Source organism: Pan paniscus, chromosome 11 (genome assembly GCF_029289425.2).
Source record: "Pan paniscus chromosome 11, NHGRI_mPanPan1-v2.0_pri, whole genome shotgun sequence".
Classification (NCBI taxonomy): Eukaryota; Metazoa; Chordata; class Mammalia; order Primates; family Hominidae; genus Pan; species Pan paniscus.
Window position 1 is genome coordinate 3,718,835 of NC_073260.2, and position 19,655 is coordinate 3,738,489.

At 51.2% G+C, this 19,655-nt stretch overlaps 1 protein-coding gene across 1 annotated transcript; it reads right to left on the minus strand.

Moving 5' to 3' along the window:
- Positions 1-2,053: 2,053 nt before the first annotated feature.
- On the minus strand, positions 2,054-5,705 carry LCN9 (lipocalin 9). Its single transcript, XM_057303179.1, has 6 exons — positions 5,597-5,705; positions 4,716-4,852; positions 4,218-4,291; positions 3,658-3,768; positions 3,261-3,362; positions 2,054-3,152 (listed from the first exon to the last, which is right to left on the minus strand). Coding segments are annotated over exons 2-6 (567 nt in total). The 5' UTR covers positions 4,718-4,852; positions 5,597-5,705; the 3' UTR covers positions 2,054-2,874.
- Positions 5,706-19,655: the final 13,950 nt, after the last annotated feature.

Here is a 19,655-nt window from a genome sequence, read left to right on the forward strand (position 1 = left end):
TTATCAGTCACTTTGGGGAACCCTCCTGGAACACAGCTAGGGGGACACAGGCCCTAAACAGAGAGAGCCTGGGATTGAGCACTGGGGTTGGGGGGTGGAGGGTAGGGGGTTCTGGGCTCCAGAAGATGATGTCAAATTGTGCCAAAGGTGTCCCCACCCATATGATGAGTCCCATGGATTTTCAGAGCAGGGATGGTGATTGGAGGGTGTTGTGACGGAATTGTGCTCCCCAAGCACCCAAAATGCATGTTGATGCACCTCAGAATGGGACCATATTCGAAAATAGGGTCATGGTAGATGTCATGGGAGTCAACCTTCCTCCACACTCGAGTACCTTTAGAAAGTTGTTTATATTTGATTCAAACTTCCTAGCTGTTATCTGTGTGTGTAGTGGGAGAGGGCCTGCTTGGAGCTTCTCTGCCTCACAGGAAGCAGAACATTGACTTCTGTTTCAACAGGGACGGTCTGGCTGCTGGGGGAGAATAACCTGGGGTGCAGCACGGAAGTGCAAGACCACCTTGGGGTGCTTCTCCATCATCAGGGAAAGAAGGGCGTGCTTGGACCAGGAGGGAGCAGTGGAGGGTGAGGAGGAGTCGGGGTCTGAATACATTTAATTAAATTAATTAATTAATTAATTAATTTGAGATGGAGTTTCACTCTTGTTGCCCAGGCTGGAGTGCGATGGCATGATTTTGGCTCACTGCAACTTCCGTCTCCCAGGTTCAAGCGATTCTCCTACCTCAGCCCCCTAAGTGCTGGGATTACAGGTACCCGCCACCACACCCGGCTAATTTTTGTATTTTTTGTATAGGTGGGGTTTCACCATGTTGGCCGGGCTGGTCTCCAACTCCTGGCCTCAGGTGATCCACCTGCCTCGGCCTCCCAAAGTGCTGGGATTACAGGCATGAGCCACTGCACCCAGCCTCACTAGATTTTTATTTGACTGAGTGCCACCCCAAATGGAAACAATGAGGGTGGTCTCTTGGTTGTTCTTTCATGCCCTGCCCACTGCCCTGTTCCTTTGTCCACCTGAGGCCCCTGGTGTTGGGGCTGCAGGAGTCTGAGGCCAGGGCCAGCCTGGTGCTGAGCAGCTGATGGTGGGGTGGGTGCTGGGGATGCTCAGCTCTGGTTCAGCTCCCCTTTGTGCTGTCTTCTGGGGTGGGGCTAAAGGCTTCTGCCTATGTCCACATCCACCCCCATGCCCAGGCCTCCTCTGGGGCCCAGAGGCTCCCCCTGCACCAATGGGCAGTGGCCTCCCAGCACCCCTTTCTGGCAGCCTTGGCTCTGCTCCTCCAAGGCCAGCTTTCTGCACCAATGGGCCCCGCCGAGTGGGCAGCTTCTCGTGTTCCCGCTGCGGCTCAGCAGGCTGGGCCCAGATCCAAACAGGGGGCCGGAAGCTGGGCAGCCGTGGGAATGCCAGGTGCCTCCCACTCCCTCCCATCCCAATGGAGCTGCTCCTTCCCCAAGCCTGGCACCCATACGGCAGGCACTAAAACTCTACCCAGCCTCGCCCTACAGCCTGGAGCTCCCAATGGAGGTGGGGTGGGGGGTGGCATCCAGACCCTCATCCTAAGACAGCTCCACTTAGCTCCTTTACAAGCAGGCACTGGCTCTGGGGACAGGTTCTTCCTGAGCACCCGGGACTGTGACCCACGGGATGACCCCTTGGAGAGCTCACGCAGACGCCAGAGTTGGGGCCGCCCAGCGCACGCCCCCAGCACAGACGCTTCTGGGTCTCGGGCTGCAAAATGTTCTCCCCCGGGCAGGGGGCAGGGCCAGCGGCTCCTCAGACAGAGCCGCATTTTTGCTGCACGTGCAGGGTCATGTCCACCGCCAGGGTCACAGTGCAGGACGTTCCATCGTCACCAGGGCCCCTCCTGGTGCCCCTTTCTGGCTGAATTCCTACCTTCCATTTGTAACCTCTGGAAATCACCGACTCATGTCCCCCTCTGCGGTTTTGTGATTTCGAGAGCATCATACAAATGCAGTCGTTTTCACATCTCTGACAGAGGCCCAACCAACAATCACTTTTAACCCACAAAATCACCGCAGATTGGCTGGTACCTCCCTTTTATTCACCAAAACATGGAGGGGGGCGCAGGCACCTGCCTCAGCTGTGACATTGTTGATCATCTTCCCCCAAAGGCAGTGGCTGAGCCCAGGGAGGGGACAGGAGGGGAGGGCCAGAGAGGGGAGGGACAGGGAGGGGAAGGTCAGGGAGGGGAGGGGCGGAGAGGGGAGGGGTAGGGCCTTGGTTGCCGGTTGCCATCTCATCTCACCCGCATCTTGGGGCCACCACGCACCACAGGTACATCCACTCCTTTACCCTCAGGAACCCTCGTGCAGAAATGCAGAGGTGCCTTCAGAGGCATATCTCTGGGAGGCTCAGGCTCTGGGAAGGGAAGGGGGCCCTGGGGGTTTTTACTGGGCTGGGACCATTTCTGAGAAGGGAGGGGCATCTCGGAGAAGGAGCCTGTGGTGGCCTGAGTGGTGTCCCTCAAAGGACATGCTCCTCTCCTAGTGCCTGGAGCCTGTGAAGGGCGTCTGATGGGAAAGGGTCTTTGCAGGTGTGAAGTTAAGGTCTTGACAGGAGATCATTCTGCATGAAGATGGGCCCTAAATCCAATGACAAGTGTCCTTAGAAGAGACAGAAGAGGAGACACAGACAGAGGCAGAGGCTGTAGTGACAGCCACAAGCCAGGGATGCCTGGACCCCCCAGCAGCCGGAAGAGGCAGGAAGGACCCTTCCCGGGAGCCGGTGGAGGGAGCACAGCCCTGCGGACCTCGGGTTTCAGACCTCGGGCTCCAGGCTGTGAGAAAGTAAATCCTGGTTGTCCTAGTCACCCGCATATGGTGACATCAGGCCCTGGAGACTCACACAGGGCCCCATCTCACTTCCTGCTCAGACCTTACCACCCTGGAAGGCCCCATCACTGCCCCGACTCCAGGATGCTTTTCACAGCATCTTTCACCAAAGCACCTTGTGTTCGGTTCCCAGACCAGGGGGAGGGATGGGCACCTCCTGGGGTGGGACCCCCCAGCCTCTGACGTTGGCCCCAAGCTCTCCCCATCCAGCCCCCTGCCCGTTCCGAGTTGCAGCTCACGCATGGGAGGCCTGGGCGGGCTCCTGTAATGCTTGGAGTAGCAGGGATCTGGAAGGACAGAGGGGGCTCTCAGCGCAGGGACAGGGACCCTGCAGGCACACCTCCCATCCCCACCCTGTCCCGGCTCCCGCTTGGTCTGGGAGCAGTGGGGCTGACCTTTGTTGGTCAAGTTGATGATATTTTGTGAGCCAAGTCCGTACTTTTTGCAGGTTTCTTCAAATCTGCTCAGGAAGGAGGGTTCCAGCTGTGGGACCCATGCTGGGAACAGAGTTGGTTGTGTGTGAAGCTGGGCCTTGCTGGGGGTGCTCAGGCAGTGCTGAGGCTGGGCAGGGGGTCACGCCCTGACCAGAGAGGGGCTTTGTGCCAAGTGAGATGGGAGGTGACAGATTGAAGCACCCAGCACCCTAACGGTGTGTCTGTGGGAAGGAATAGCCAACGGGAACCACCTCTCCAAACCCCAGGGCCACTGCGAGACCCTCCTCCGCCCAGGGTTGGGCCAGACTTCAGAGGAGGTGGGGTCCCCGAGGGGGTCAGAGGGGGACAGCGGAGGTACCATAGAGCGCCAGCGTGTGGGTCTCGGTCCCGTTCCTGAAGTTCTGGAGGTGGAAGGTGATGAACAGCCTGTAGTCAGTCTCCGAGACGGCCACTGTGTTCTGGCCCTCATCTGCGTGGAGACATGGCTCAGCGTGGCCTGGCCCCGCCACCCTCAGGGTCCTGTGACACGTGCTGTGTGGCCGCAAGTGAGGATGGGGGGTCAAGTGGCCTTTTGAGGCGGGAGGGGAGGAGCCCACGGTGCTCACCCAGCGGAGACCCCTGCACAGGGGGCGGGCAGCAGCGGCACAGCCCTCTCCCTCCTTGTCATTGGCTTGCAGACCCTGGTGGCCCCTCAGTGGGCTCACCCCCCAGAGCTCAGCATGACACACCTGCCTCTCTGCTTCCCCTGGGCCAGGAGCCCCCCTGGGTAGGTGCCAGGATGGGTCCCTCCAGTTCAGGGTCAAGCTGTCAGGGGCTTAACTAAAATCCCCAGAGTCAGTGCTCACCAGAATATGGCCCAGGCCCTGGAGAAAGGAGACCCCCGACTGTGAGACCAGGAGGAGCCTGGCTTCCACTTACAGTTGATGGAGTATTCCCCATTCTTCTCTGTCTTCTCGCAGACCACGACCACAGCCACACACTCCCCCTGCACCCTGGAAGCCAGCCAGGAAGATGCCGGGAGTGGAGCTCCAGCCCCCTGGACGTGCGATGGCAGAGAGCACCCCTCCTCCAGGGCACAGGCTCCCCCTCCCAATGCCCAGGCCTCATTCCACAGCTCCGAGTTCTTGGGCTGGGCCCTGCTGCAGCCCACCGGACACCCTCATCTCCTCGAACCTCACCCCAGCCTTGGAAGGGGGGCGATTTCATCTCTGTGTTTCAGGGAAGAGCACAGTGCCAGGCAGACCGAGTCCCTGCTCCCACCTCACCCTGCCCCCAGGGGTCACACGCACAGGCTCAGGCTCTCGCCAGAGTGCAAGTCAGTAAGTGTGAGAGCGTGTGTGTGCAAGAGTGAGAGTATGCGTTGGGGTGGCAGGGGCATGGGTCTTCCTGATGCCAGCTGAGATGGGCAACACGCACATGTATTCGAAATCAAATTTTAGGCTGCCGTTCTTCAAGTGTTCAATATTCTGGACGAAGACCCTCAGGTCTCCATTTTCTTTAATCTGATTCAGGTCATCTTAGGCCATGAAAATAGAATACCAGACCCCCGAAACCTGAAGACAAAGAGCTCCAGTGGGTGGGGGGCCGCGGGACAGCCCTGGGGATGCTTAGCGCCCACAGTCTTCCCTCCCAGGGCCCAGCCCCTTAGCATCTGGCTCCCAACCAGAACCCCTCCGCCCTTCCAGTGCCCCCAGGTCTCCCCCCGTCACCAGATCCCCCCTTTACCCCCAAGGTCGCCCCTCTGCTCACAGAATGCCCTCTGCCCTTCCAGGGCCCCCTCTGCCCCCCAGGTCTCCCCTCTGTCCCCAGATCCCCCCTTTGCCCCCAAGGTCCCCCCTCTGCTCACAGAACGCCCTCTGCCCTTCCAGGGCCCCCTCTGCCCCACAGGTCTCTCCTCTGCCCCTCCAGGTCCCCCTCTGTCCTCTCAAGGTCCCCCGCTCCGCCCTTTCCCACTGAGTCCCCCTCTTTTCCCTAGGTCTCCCCTATACTTCTAGTAACCCCTGTGTCCTCTTAGGGCCCCCATCTCCCTGCTGGCTGCCACTCCACTCTCCAGGTTTCCCCTCTGCCCTCCCAGGGCCCCCTCTAACCTCTCAGGGCCCCAGTCACTCTCCCAGGCCTCTCCCACCCGACCCTCCCGGAGTAACCCCTGCTCTCCCAGGCTGCTGTCACAGCTTGGGGAGGAGAGGTGGGCTCCCCTTGGACCAGTTGCCCTGGTCACAGGTCAGAGACCCCAGGCTGGGGGAAGACAGGTGCCTTGAAGACTGGCCCCTTCCCCACAGACCCCGACGCAGACACACCCTGGCCATATTGTAGTTCCTCTGCATAACGGTGCGGGGATCGAACTCCTGGGCTGCGATGAGGCTCAGCCCCAGGCTCAGCAGAAGCAGAGCCATCTTTGCCGTGGACGCCTCAGCCCTCAGCCCACCCCCTTTATACCCTGCTGCCCTGCGGCTTCCAGCCCTGCAGGGTGGCCCACTCTGTGGCCTGTCCACACACATCCTGTGCCCACTGGGCATGCAGCCAAAGGCCCCGAGGCTGCTGCCCTCTCTGCCTTGGGGAAGATCACCCCACTCCCTTGTGGGAGCTTCCTGGATCCGTGGGCAAAGGAACCTGCTGTCCCCTCACTGGAGGCAGGCACCTTGTCTCAAACGCAGGGGACAGCCTCTCTCTCAGCCTGCAAGAGGACCCACGGTGGCTGTGTCTGTGGAGTACAGGGTGTCCCTGTTCCCCTCCCATCCCCTCCCGCTCCTTCCCCAGCACAGCGTCTGGGGCCGGAGCCGATGGTGAGTCACAGCGTCCCCAGACTCAACCGACGGCCGGGCGCTTATTCGCTCCTTATTCTCTCAGCCCAGTAACGAGATGCAGACGAGCTGGGAAATAAGAGAGTTTGCTTCTGTCACCGGGTACAGGGAGAAGCCCGGGAAAATAGCACCAGACCACTCAAAATTGCAGTTTTCCAGAGCTTCTGTACCTTCGAAGCTGTAGGTCTACGTGTAAGTGTGCATTCAGCTAAAGACACAGTGATGAACTTCTTCTAATCTATAACTAAGGCCTGAGTCCTGAAGACCTTCCTCTGGAGCCTCAGTAAATTTACTTAATCTGGAGGGGTCCAGGTGCTGGGGTGATTCCCCTTATCTTGTCTCCTGCTAAATCATGGAGGTTTGGGGCGTTCCTTTAGACCCCAATAGAACTTGTTTAATCCTAAATGGGTCCCATTAAGAATTCCTTTGTTATCTTGCCATGCTTCAAGGCCCAGGAGAGGCCTGGGCAAAACTCTTGGTGGGCTTTTGTTACATTCCAGCCTCTGTTGAAGGGCGCTGGCCCTCTCAGCTTTTAATAGTTAACTTCACTACCCGGTCAGTGCTGAAACAGTTGTCGTGGAGGCCGGCCTATTCAGCCGTTAGTGAGACCTGGCCTGCCACAATTCCCACTGTCAAATTATGCATGATTGCTATCATGCTTGTATATTTATTTCTTATGAGAATCATGGGGGGATGGGGCATTATAATCTTTCTGGCTACTTCCTGCTGATAGGAGGTCATTGTTATGGGGCACCAAATGCAGTGTTGGAGTGAAAGATGTTGATTTGTTCCCAGTAGTACTCTCTGTTTTGGGGGCCTAGAGGCAGCGCCTGTTGAAATAGTATGAGCTGGAGGGGTATTTTGGAACAATGTGCAACAGCAATACATTCCACAATGTAACATGATGCCGGTGCCTGCAAGGACGGCCTGGACTGCGAGGACGTTCAGCCCCGAGGGAGGCCCCCTGCTAAGCCACGATGTGGTTCGGTCATTAACCGATAACCTAGGGCTGGAGATGACCTGCATCTGTGGATGATAGCCCTTTTTTTTTTTTTTTGAGTCTCGCTCTGTCGCCCAGGCCGGAGTACAGTGGTGCCATCTCGGCTCACCGCAAGCTCCGCCTCCCGGGTTCATGCCATTCTCCTGCCTCAGCCCCTCAAGTAGCTGGGACTACAGGAGCCCGCCACCATGCCCGGCTAATTTTTTGTATTTTTAGTAGAGACGGGGTTTCACCGTGTTAGCCAGGATGGTCTCGATCTGCTGACCTCGTGATCCGCCTGCCTCGGCCTCCCAAAGTGCTGGGATTACAGGCGTGAGCCACCGCGCCCGGTGGATGATAGCCTTTAATGCCAGAGAAATATTCCCGGAATTGTCAGGTACATACATGCAATATTCGGTTCTGATGAGGGTGCAGGGTCCCTGCTGGGCCGCTGTTAGAATGTCTAGGGCCATTTGATTTTGCAGGATAGCTTTCCACCTATGGTACGTTTCAGCATTCACACGGGAAACACTTTGGAGACTGTCATTTAAGCCTCACTGCGTAAAACTAGAGAGTGCCTCTGTGTGCCATATGACCATTTCTAAGCCCATTGAGGGCGTAAATATTACGGCCAGATGACCGTACCTGTGAAAGACTGGCCTTGTCCATCTGTTACGCATATGTGGGAGATTGACTGGATTTTGGATGGTTTTTACCAAGGTCCCTGTGCCCATAGGAGGCCTAGAGTGCAGTGTCTCAACGTGCCCGAGGGCAGCCATGGCCATAAAATGGTGCCACAAAGCCACTGGCTTCCGTCAGGGGCATACCAGTGTAGGCAAGGCCACTGGGACCAGTCGGTGGCAAACAAATCTCTTTACTGAGGGCCGGGCGCAGTGACTCACGCCTGGAATCCCAGCACTTTGGGAGGCTGAGGCGGGAGGATCACTTGAGGCCAGGAGTTCGAGACCAGCCTGGCCAACATGGTGAAACCCCGTCTCTACAAAAGAAATATACAAATTATCCAGGCGTGGTGGTGGGCACCTGTAATTTCAGCTACATGGGAGGCTGAGGCAGGAGAATCGCTTGAGCCCGGGAGGCAGAGGTTGCAGTGAGCCGAGATTGCGCCACCACACTCCAGCCTGGGCGACAGAGACTCTGTCTCAAAAAAAAACAAACAAAACCCAAATCTCTTTGTTGTAGCACTATAATATGTGCGGCAGAATCTGTCCCATGATCCGAGTTACGTTAGGCCGGTGATCAATGTGTGGCGGAATCCGTCTCATGACCTGAGTTACATTAGGCCAGCGGTCAATGTGCGGTGGGCGGAATCCGTCTCATGATTCGAGTTATGTTAAAGTCGGTGGTCAAGGGAGGGGTTCTGTCGTTTGCAGCATAAGGGGGCTATTTGGTTTAAATGTCCGGTGGAGGCAGTTAGCCAAATAAATCCATTCCAAATTCGAAGAAAGCCGTTTTTATACCGGACATTTTGTGGTATAATAGCCTGGACATCCACCTTCGGACTCAGCAAGGGCATAGCTAAAGCGGTTGCATCATCCCTTGTTTTGTTTACTGAGAATGGCCTTTTGTGCCCTGGGCCTTCTAAAGTTTTGTTTATGGGCCACTCTGAGACATTTGCGCTGGTTACTCCTGTCATTTGTGACCCAGTCCAAGATTTTAGATTTCCCAAAAAGGTTTGCAGGTAAATCCAGTCCTTCCCTTGGATGGGCGACCCCCGCCAAGGCAACCCTGAGGTGCTAGAGAGGGGTGAGAGGCCACAGACCCTGAAGGAGGCTGGCTGCAGGTTATCTGCCTAGTCCTGTGCCCAGTGTAAGAGAAGATGAGAGGTAAGAGCAGGCATTGCAAGACGGAGCACTAGAAGAGAAAGTCTTAGCGTTTTCTGAATAGAAACTTCAGGCCTTCTAGGGATTCTGCTTCCCAGCCGTGGCCGGAGTTTCCTGTGCTGCAGGGCTCTTGGCCGGCAGGGATCTTTCCACTCGTGTGATGGACCCAAGGCTTGATGCCTGCCAGCTTCAATGCTGCGCCCATGGTCAGGAGCACGTGGTAGGGCCCTTCCATTTTTCCCGTCGCGGCAGCTTCCTTCCATTCCCTCAGCAGCACTTGATCGCCAGGTAGGAGTGGGTGGCAGGTGTCTGTGGAATTCACCGCATCCGTGTTGGAAGCAAACTTAAGCAAAACGTTAAGAGTCTGTCCTAAGTGAGCAACATGATTCTGAATAGCCGACTCCCTACCTAGGGGCACTTTGGTAGCCCGAGACAGATTGGCTGCAAAGGGTCTCCCAAAGACGGTTTCACAGGGACTTATTTTAATCCCACCTACGGGGAGCAGTGCAATGCTAAGTACCTGAGTCCATTTCAACGGAGCCTCTTGACACAACTTGGCAATGAATGTTTTTAGGCTGCGGTTCATTCTCTCAGCTTGTCCGGAAGATTGAGGTCTCCACGCTGACTGCAGTGTCCACTTCATTTCCAACGCTTCATTCATTTGTTGAGTTATCTCAGAGGTGCACGAAGGCCCATTATCATTTTGGATTACGTTGGGGAGCCCGTATCGTGGTATGCTTTCCTTGAGCAAAACTTTACTTCAGTTGCTCATTCGGAGTGACATGGGCACGCTTCCACCCAGCCAGAGAAGGTGCCCACTAGAACTAGGGGGTATTTGCATCCCCAGGGGCTGGTGGCATCTGTGTAAAGTCTATTTGCTGGTTTTCTGGTGAGTGCCTGCCTCTTTCTTGTTGCCCAGGCTGCCCTCGGCTATGATTATTAGGCTCATTCCGGGCGCACAGATGACAGTGCTGAATGATATTCTCTAAGTGGCCCTTTAGTCCTTTCCCTTTCAAATAATTTTGTACAAAGGCCAATGAAGCGACTCTCTCAAAGTGCGGGCTATTGTGAACGTACTTTAACAGCGGGTGGACGAGACGCACTGCCGCCCAGCCTATGCCTGCGCTGTTTCCTCTCTAGCCTCCACCCTTCCTCGTTTAGTTTGAATCCTTTATCTTCTGCAGCCTTTTTATCTTCAGAAGCATACCGGGGCTCGAGGGCCGTGAAGTCTATCTGGGAAATTAAGGGCGCCTGGATTTCGATGCTGTCACTGGCTGAATGCCCGGCGGTGCAGTCTGCGAAAGCATTACCCCTTGCCACTTCGGAATTACTGCGTCAATGGCCAGGGCAATGCATTATGGCTATTTCCTGTGGGGCCTTTATCGCTTCTAACTTTTTTTTTTTTTTTTTTTTTTTTGAGATGGAGTCTCCCTCTGCCGCCCAGGCTGGAGGGCAGTGGCGCGATTTTGGCTCACTGCAACCTCAGCTTCCTCAGTTCAAGTGATTCTTTTGTGATTCTCAGCCTCCCAAGTAGCTGGGATTACAGGCACGCGCCACCGCGCCTGGGTAATTTTTGTATTTTTAGTAGAGACGGGGTTTCACCATTTTGGCCAGGCTGGTCTCGAACTCCTGACCTCAGGTGACCCACCTGCCTTGGCCTCCCAGAGTGCTGGGATCACTGGCGTGAGCCACCACACCCGGCCCACCTCTAACAATTCTAACGCTTGCTTAGCATTTTTAACTTTGGTGTTATCCGCTCTTAGCCACCCTCCTTCCCTCCAGATAGTTCTGTGGGCCTGAACTATCATGAATGCGTACTTGGAATGAGCGTGTATGTTGGCGCTCTTAACTTGGGACAGTTGTAAGGGCGATTAACTCTGCCTTCTGTGTCAAGGTTCCTGCCGACGAAGTTCTTGCCTCTGTTACCTCTGAGGAGGTCACCACGGCATACATGGTGTTTCTCTTCCTGTCGGTGACCAAGCTACTCCCATCTGCAAACAAGGTCCAGTCTGTACGCGGGAGGGCTACAGCCTTTAGGCCGGGTGGCTGGAGAACACTTGGTCTATGACCTCTAGACAGTTATGTAGAGTTTCTCCAGCTCCTCGGCGGCAGGGAATAGTGGAGCAGGGTTTAGAGTTCTGGTGGTTTGCAGCTTTATTTCGGGGTCGTCTAAAAGGATGACTTGATAGCTACCCAACTGGCCTGCTGTCAGCCAGTAACCTCCTTTGTGCTGCAATAACACTGACATGTGGTGGGGCGTATGTACTGTGACAGGCCGCCCCAAGGTCAGCGTCTCAGCTCCCTCGAGTAGCAGGCAAGCAGCAACAACTGCTCGAAGGCGGGAGGCCCAGCCAGCCCTTGGCTACCGCGTCAAGCTGCTTTGAAACGTATGCTATGGGTTGTAACGCTTCGCCTCACCTTTGCATTAAGACTCCAAGTGCCAAACCCAGTCTCTCGTGCACATCCAGTTGGAAGGGCTGAGGAGGATTTGGAAGCCCTAAGGCGGGGGTGAAGATTCACTTACACTTCGGTTGTTGATCGAGTGATGGTGCCTTTCTTCCCACTCGAAAAGATCGTGGTCGGCCCCTTTCAACAGCTCACATAAGGGCTTTCCCATTAATCCATAGTTAGGAATCCAAATCCGACAAAATCTGGCCATATCTGTGAAGCCGCTTAGCCGCTTTCTCCTGGCTGGCTCACCGAATTGTACCCAGACTGAACCCGGGGTTGGGCAGCTAATTCTCACGGCTTGATAATGAGATGCAGATGAACTGGGAAAGAAGAGAGTTTGCTTCTGTAAATGGGTACTGAGATAATAGCACCAGACCAACTCAAAATTACTAGGTTTTCCAGAGCTTATATACCTTCAAAGCTGTATGTCTACGTGTAAGTGTGCATTCCCCTAAGACATAAGTGATGAACTTCTTCTAATCTATAATGAACGCCTGAGTCCTGAAGACCTTCCTCTGGAGCCTCAGTAAATTTATTTAATCTGGAGGGGTCCAGGTGCTGGGATGATTACCCTTATCTTGTCTCCTGCTAAATCATGGAGGTTTGGGGAGTTCCTTTAGACCCCAATAAAACTTGTTTAATCCTAAATGGGTCCCGTTAAGAATTCCTTTGTTATCTTGTCATGCTTCAAGGCCCAGGAAACGCCTGGGCAAAACTCTTGGTGGACTTTTGCTACATTCTAACCTTTGTAGAAGGGTGCTGGCTCTCTCACCTTTTAATTTTTTTTTTTTTTTTTTGAGACAGAGTCTTGCTCTGTCACCCAGGCTGGAGTGCAGTGGCGTGATCTTGGCTCACTGCACTCTCTGCCTCCCAGGTTCAAGCGATTCTCCTGCCTCAGTTTCCTGAGTACTCAGCTGGGATTACAGGCACGTGCCACCACGCCTGGCTAATTTTTGTATTTTTAGTAGAAACGGGGTTTCATCATGTTGGGCAGGCAGGTCTTGAACTCCTGACCTCAGGTGATCCGCCTGCCTCAGCCTCCCAAAGTGCTGGGATTACAGGTGTCAGCCACCGCGCCTGGCCAGCTTTTAATATTTAACTTAATCACTCAGTCAGTGCCGAAAGTTGTTATGGGGGCCTGCCTGTTCAGCTGCTAGTGAAACCTGGCCTGCTACAACAGTGCGGAGCCACACCTGCCCTAACTCCATCTCCTCTTTCATCGGCCAGGAAAACGACGCTGCCCACAGGTGCACACCTGCAGAGGCCGCAACCCATGTAGAACATAAGTGTCCCAGGAGAGAGGCCGAGGCCTGGTTCCAGGAGTGGCCCAGAGGATGGACATTCATGACCCTGGTGAGCAGGGTGTGCTTAGTGGTTGGCCTGGCTGGGGGATCCAGCCCGGGGGCCGCTCTGCATACAGCACCCTGGGGCCCTCCCATCTGGGATCCACTTGCTTGACCCCTCGAGCTTAGAGAGGGGAACCCACCCCCACCAAGCCCTCTTTTGTCAAGTTCCCCAGGGAAACCTGATGGGCGGCAGCGGCCCCCTCTGACCAGCTCCCACCCTGCTCTACTTTCTGAGTCTGAGGACAGAGGAGGGATGTGAAAGCATTTAGGGCCCCAGGCAGAGGGTCTGGGTGAGGGCGAGGGATTCTCAGGAACTCGGGGGCAGCAGAGCCTCCTCCTGAGACGTCAGAGGGGAGGATGCCCCTCGTGCTGTGGCCTCTGTGAAGGAGCCTCAGCAAGACCCGGGGAAGGGTGACCAGGCAGAGGAACGGAAGGTGCAGTGCTGCAGAGGCAGCAATGAGGTGGTGCATGGCCAGGCACAGAGAGGAGGCAGAGGCCAGTGAGCCAGGGGCGGGCGGGGTTGGAACTAAGCTTGGAGAGGTGGAGGGCAGAGAGCCAGGGCGGGGGCTTCCTCTCATTCCCTGTGCAGCGGGAGGCCTGCGGAGAAGTGGAACCTGCCCTGAGCTTTGCCCGTGGCTGCTGAGAAGCAGTCCTGACCCAGTCACTCCTCCCCAGGACAGGGCATTTGGGAGGTGGGGCTGGATCCAGCCTGCCCGGCTGCCCCGGCTCTGCCCTCCCTGGAGAATCAACAGGGTGTTCCTGACTGAGCAGCCTGCTAGGCAGATGAGCCCTCAGCACCATCCAGACAGGCCTTCCCAGCCGCTGAGTCCCGGCCAGATGGACAGAGGGCACAGCCTGCAGCAGCTGCCTTAGCACTAGATGCCCCTGGGCTGTGCCTTCCTGCATCTTGCTTGGTTTCCCTTCTGTTGAAACAGAGTGGAACTGACAAGGGCATATCTGAGTAGATGAATTCCCTTTTCACAAGATTTTCACAAGAAGGTTTTCTGGCAGGTGGATTTGCAGCTAAAGTGACAGTAGATGTTATCTGGGGTGTAGATGGAGGCTTTTCCCTGCAGCTTCCCCTGCTGTGCTTAGACAGGGATCTGTTTGGTGGAGGAGTCCCCCCCCCACCCCTTCCCTACCCAAGAGATAGTCATCATTAGCCGGCCTCTCTAGGCACCCATGTCCTTCCCCAAATCCATCACTATCCCTTCTCTGTCTCTGTTTTAGGAACTTTTAGAGATCTTCTATTTTCTTACCCAAAACCTGCCTTCAGCCCTAGCCTGTAAGGTATTTAATGCACAGGAGAGGCGGGCAGGGCACCCCTAAAGTCCAAGGGTCTGGCTGAGTTCCTGGCACACACAGGCACAACAGGTCTCAATCAATATGAAAGAAAGGATGAATGAGGGATGGGAGTAGAAGGAGCCGTTGGGAAAGGGGTGGGAGGAAGGATCTGGGCGCCTTTCTGGGGCCAGCCCGCTTCTCTTCTTTAACCATTGAAGCCCTCAAAGTCATCTCTGGAGAAAGACACAGACCACAGACAGTTTCTGGGATTCCTAGATCTGTCAGGAAGTGACAGTCTTTACTTGTCAGATGTCAGTGACATGGGGCCAGTTTTTCCAAGGGGCTTTTATGCTGGTCTTCCATCAGTGTGGCCTTGATATTAATATTTAATTTGTAGAGAAACTCCGAACTAATTTTATCTCTCATAATCAGCCCTGAGAATCTCACGTGCTCACCTCTTCTAGAGGCGCTGGATAGTGTTAATATCCAGTCCTGTGTCTCATGAATGCAGGTTATTTTGATTGTCATCTCATGGGTCTGAAGATGAGGCTTTAACTGCTGTTCATGTTTAAGGTTTAGTAGGCTTTGTGTCCTTTCTAGACCGGAGTCAAAGCCCTGTAACTTAACGGCACAAGGTCTTTAAAAGCAATACCTAGAGTTACACAGATACTGTAACCTTATTTTTTTAATCTCAGTTTTCCTAGGACTTGAATTAGTTAGACACATAGGAAGAGTGTGTCCTGGATCAGAAATGAAAGTTTCCAACTTCATAGAAGAATTTGAAGCCAAGAGCACAGAAGGCTATATTGAAAGAAAACACTTCCTTTAGATCTTTTTTTTTTTTTTTTTTTAGATGGAGTCTTGCTTTGTTGCCCAGGCTGCAGTGCAGTGGCGTGATCTTGGCTCACTGCACATTCCATCTCCCGGGTTTGAACAATTCTCCTGCCTTAGCCTCCCAAGTAGCTGGGATTACAGGTGCCAGCCACACCTGCCTAATTTTTTTGTATTTTTAGTAGAGATGGCGTTTCACCATGTTGATCAGGCTGGTTTTGAATTCCTGACCTAATGAGGGCTGCCTGCCTCTGCCTCCCAAAGTACTAGGATTACAGGTGTGAGCCCCTGTGCCTGGCTGAGATCCTTAAGATAAAATATTCTGTGGCATCAGGCCACAACAGCAGTTAGAACCTGAGGAAACTAGTTACGGGAGATGATGAGTAATTTGCAGGAGAAACTTATTTCAGGCCTTCTTGAAGGGGAGAGAAAGCTGAAAACAGTGAGATGCAATAAAAGTTAAACTTTTGCATTAAAAAAATTAAAATCTCTTGTAATTTTATTGAGTAAATCAATACCTTAAGAAAATTTTGTTGTTCTAACCAATTCTTTAATTAGTGTATTTTAATATCAAAACCCAACCTCTAGAAAGACTATTGTAATTTCCTTTTAATTAGAACCAACTTGATTATGTAAAGTTTTTTCATAAATTCCCTTTTTGTAAACCTTATTACCACTTACACAAACCATTTACAATATGCTTGGAGTTCGTGTTTTATCCTAAACATCCCTCTTTCTTAAATAACCAGTCATTTTATTTTAGGACAAAAAAATTACCACATAAGATTTTTTCTCATATAAAATTATTGTCCCTTCTTACCAAAAATACCTCTTCATATTTATAACATTCTTTATATCTCTCTTATGTACTGGTTCCTTTTACCTTGTGTGATGGTTAATACATAATGTCAACTTGATTGTATTGAAGGATGCAAAGTATTGTTCCTGGGAGTGTCTGTGAGGGTGTTGCCAAAGGAGATTCACATTTGAGTCAGTGGACTGGGAGAGGCGGACTCACCCTCAATTTGGGTGGACACCATCTAATCAGCTGCCAGCACAGCCAGAATAAAAAGCAGGCAGGCCCGGTGCGGTGGCTCAAGCCTGTAATCCCAGGACTTTGGGAGGCTGAGGCGGGCGGATCACAAGGTCAGGAGATCGAGACAATCCTGGCTAACATGGTGAAACCTCGTCTCTACTAAAAATACAAAAAAATTAGCCGGGCGTGGTGGTGGGCACCTGTAGTCCCAGCTACTCAGGAGGTTGAGGCAGGAGAATGGCATGAACCCAGGAGGTGGAGCTTGCAGTGAGCCAAGATCGTGCTAATGCACTCCAGCCTGGGCGACAGAGCGAGACTCCGTCTCAAAAAAAAAAAAAAAAAAAAATCAGACACAGAAGAACATAAAAAGACTAGACTGGCCTAGCCTCCTAGCCTACATCTTTCTCCTGTGCTGGATCCTTCCTGCCCTTGAACATCGGACTCTAAGTTCTTCAGTTTTGGGACTCACACTGGCTGTCCTCACTCCTCAGCTTGCAGACAGCCTACTGTAGGACCTTGTGATCGTGTAAGTTAATGCTTAATAAACTCCCCTTTATATGTATATATCTATCCTATTAGTTCTGTCCCTCTAGAGAACCCTGACTAATACACCTTGTTTCAAAAATGACCTTTAAATAGCCTTTGAATTAGACAAAAATTATTTCCTTTTCATAAGAACACACTATTTTTCAGAAAAATGTTTTCTCCTATAATCGAATTTTTGTTAAAAAATTGGAAACGATACAGACATTTAACAAATATTATTTTACTATAACTTTAGATTTTAAATTCTATGATGTTTATTTGCAAGCATTTAGTCCATTACACTTAATTAATTAATTTTTAATAGTTTACCTAGATTGCTTATGAAAATTATGATAGTCAGGTAAACCAAAAGTAAAATTGTAAGCCCCGCAACCATCCGATTGGACCTGTCCTCTCTGCCACATGCATTCCAAAGTTAACCTGAAAAACTAGCTCAGGCCAAGATGGGAAGAGGGAGTTGGACATACCTTATACCATCAACACAGACCTTCAGACTGAGAGGACAGACGCTTTAAGTCTGATAAGAAACATTTACAATCTATTCTCTCTGAAACCTCCACCTGGAGGCTTCACCTGCGTGATAAAACTTTGGTCTCCACAACCCCTTATCGTAACTCAGACATTCCTTTCTACTGATTTCAGGTCTTTAGGTAATAACCAACTGCTGATCAGAACATCTTTGCATCTGCCTATGACTTGGAAGGCCGCATTTCCAGCTGTCTGGCTTTTTCTGGACTGAACCAAGGTACATCTTACATGTATTGATTGATGTCGTATGTCTCCCTAAAATGTGTGAAAAAGTTGTGGCCCAACCAGCCTGGTCACAAGTCATCAGGACCTTCTGAGGCTGCGTCATGGGTGTGAAAGGAAAATCTCTTGGGCCCCCCCAAATCACTAAGCTAAAGGGAAAAGTCAAGCTGGGAAGTGCTTTGGGCAAACCTGCCTCTCATTCTATTGAAAGTCATCCCTCGGCTCACTGGGTTAAATACATATTTGATTGCCTCCTTTGGAGAGGCTCATCAGAAACTCGAAAGAATACAACCATTTATCTCTTATCTACCTATGACCTGGAAGCCTCCCTCCCAGTTTCGAGTTGTCCCACCTTTCCGGACTGAACTAATGTTCATCTTACGTATATTGATTGATGTCTCATGTCTCCCTAAAATGCATAAAACAAAACTGTGCTTGGACCACCGTGGGCACCTGTCATCAGGACCTCCTGAGGCTGTGTCGTGGACACGTGTCCCCAACTTTGACAAAATTAACATTCTAAATTAAATGAGACCTGTCTCAGATTTTGGGGGCTCACATGGCATGTCCTTCACCTTGGCAAAAGAAACTTCTAAATTCACTGGGACCTCTCTCAGATATATTTTGGCTTACAGTCATCATTTAAAGTTATTTCCTTGTTGACCATTTTTATAGCCAGTGAATTTCAGGTGTTTACCTAAGTAAGAATCTTAAGGTTAAATAAATGAATTTTTTGGCCAATAACTCAGGATTTACTGTTTTTATTAAATTAACAATATTAGACCAATAAATCTAAATAATAATGTATGTTGACAATTCTGAAGACATTTCTAATTTTATTTTACCAATTATTTTAAAGTTAGGTTATTTATTAAAGATTTACTGAAGTCATATGAACTTGAAAAGTATTTGCACTTATTTACTTAATTTATTAGCACTCCTTTTTTTTTAAGCCAATTTGGTACCTTGTGGTCACAACACATAACAAAACACATGCATGCACACAAAAACGCACCTAAGCATGCACGTGCATACACACTCACACACATGCACACACAACCACACATGCACACACACCACATGCACACACTCACACATGCACACACTGACACATTTGCAACACTTGCACACACACTCGCACATGCACACACCACACATGCACACACTCGCACACACAAAACTCACATGCACACAAACACACATGCACAAACACTCACACACCACACACTCGTACATGCACATGCATACATTTGCACACACACACCACACACTTGCACACGCACATGAACACATTCACATACATGCACACACACACTCGCACACACACCACACACATGCACACTCACACACACACTCGCACAATCACATATGTGCACGTGTGCACGGGCACACACACACAAATAAAGGTCCCATAGCTTTTGCCTTGGAATTCCAGCCAGGAGGTACCAATGCAAACTCACCAGTTTACAAAAGAACGGTTGGATGTGAATAGTGGTTTTTATCTTCGACACCAGCAGAAAGGTCCTCTAAACTAGAAAAAAAATATGTTTCATTAAGCAAAAACCACATCCTCATGTTTTTTTAATAAACTTCACCAAAAATGCATCTTACTTTCCTACTATTCTCTTAGAAACCCTAATTTCCAGCAAAAAACCTAGGATGACTTCATTTAACACAACATGACTTTAAGATTTTCAATTACTGGAGAGAATTGTGAGATTACATTCACCAAATTAATCTTACCAAAGATTACTAAAGTCATGTGAGCTGAAAGGCCTCTGGGCTAGCTTCTATTAGTCTATAAACACTTACTTTTCTTTAAGCCAACTAATTAGAGCTCTTTCATATGATTGGTAGTGAAATATTGTTTCCATGTGACACATAAACACACAGACTTAACAGACCCAGACAGAGGCAAATCTTAGAGATTTAAAATGTTTCACTTGCCTGTTTTCAAAGTTTTTTTCTTCCCTACTTTAGACCACTAATCTCTTGATTATCTATTCCATGTCTTAAACAATTGTTAACTAGGTAACTCTAAATTTACATCTCCAAATACATGACTTAGGTGAAGCAAGGTAAAAAATGTACATCTCAAAGGCACAGACTTGGATCTAAAAAAGGCAAGGTCTGTTATGTAAATGAAGCCATTGTCTCCCCCTTAGTTAAAGTTCCCAGTGGTTTAGACGCAGAGACAGAGATGTCCTTACAAAATGGAAATTTCCTTTAAAGACATAAATTTCCTTTACACAGAATTATATTGAAGTGACTTAGTTTGATAGGTAGTATTTTCAGCGGAGCTTGATTAGGTCACTGGCTTTAGGGTGGAGCCCTTTAAGGAACAGAGCCAAGAAAGCACGCACAATTTTCTGATCTAAATGTGCAACGAGTGGCCCCCTGTAGTAATGACCATTTCCTGTAAACTGTCCTCAGCCTTCCCTAACGTTGTAGCTCTCATCTGCCATGACACACACCAAGGTCAAATCCTCTC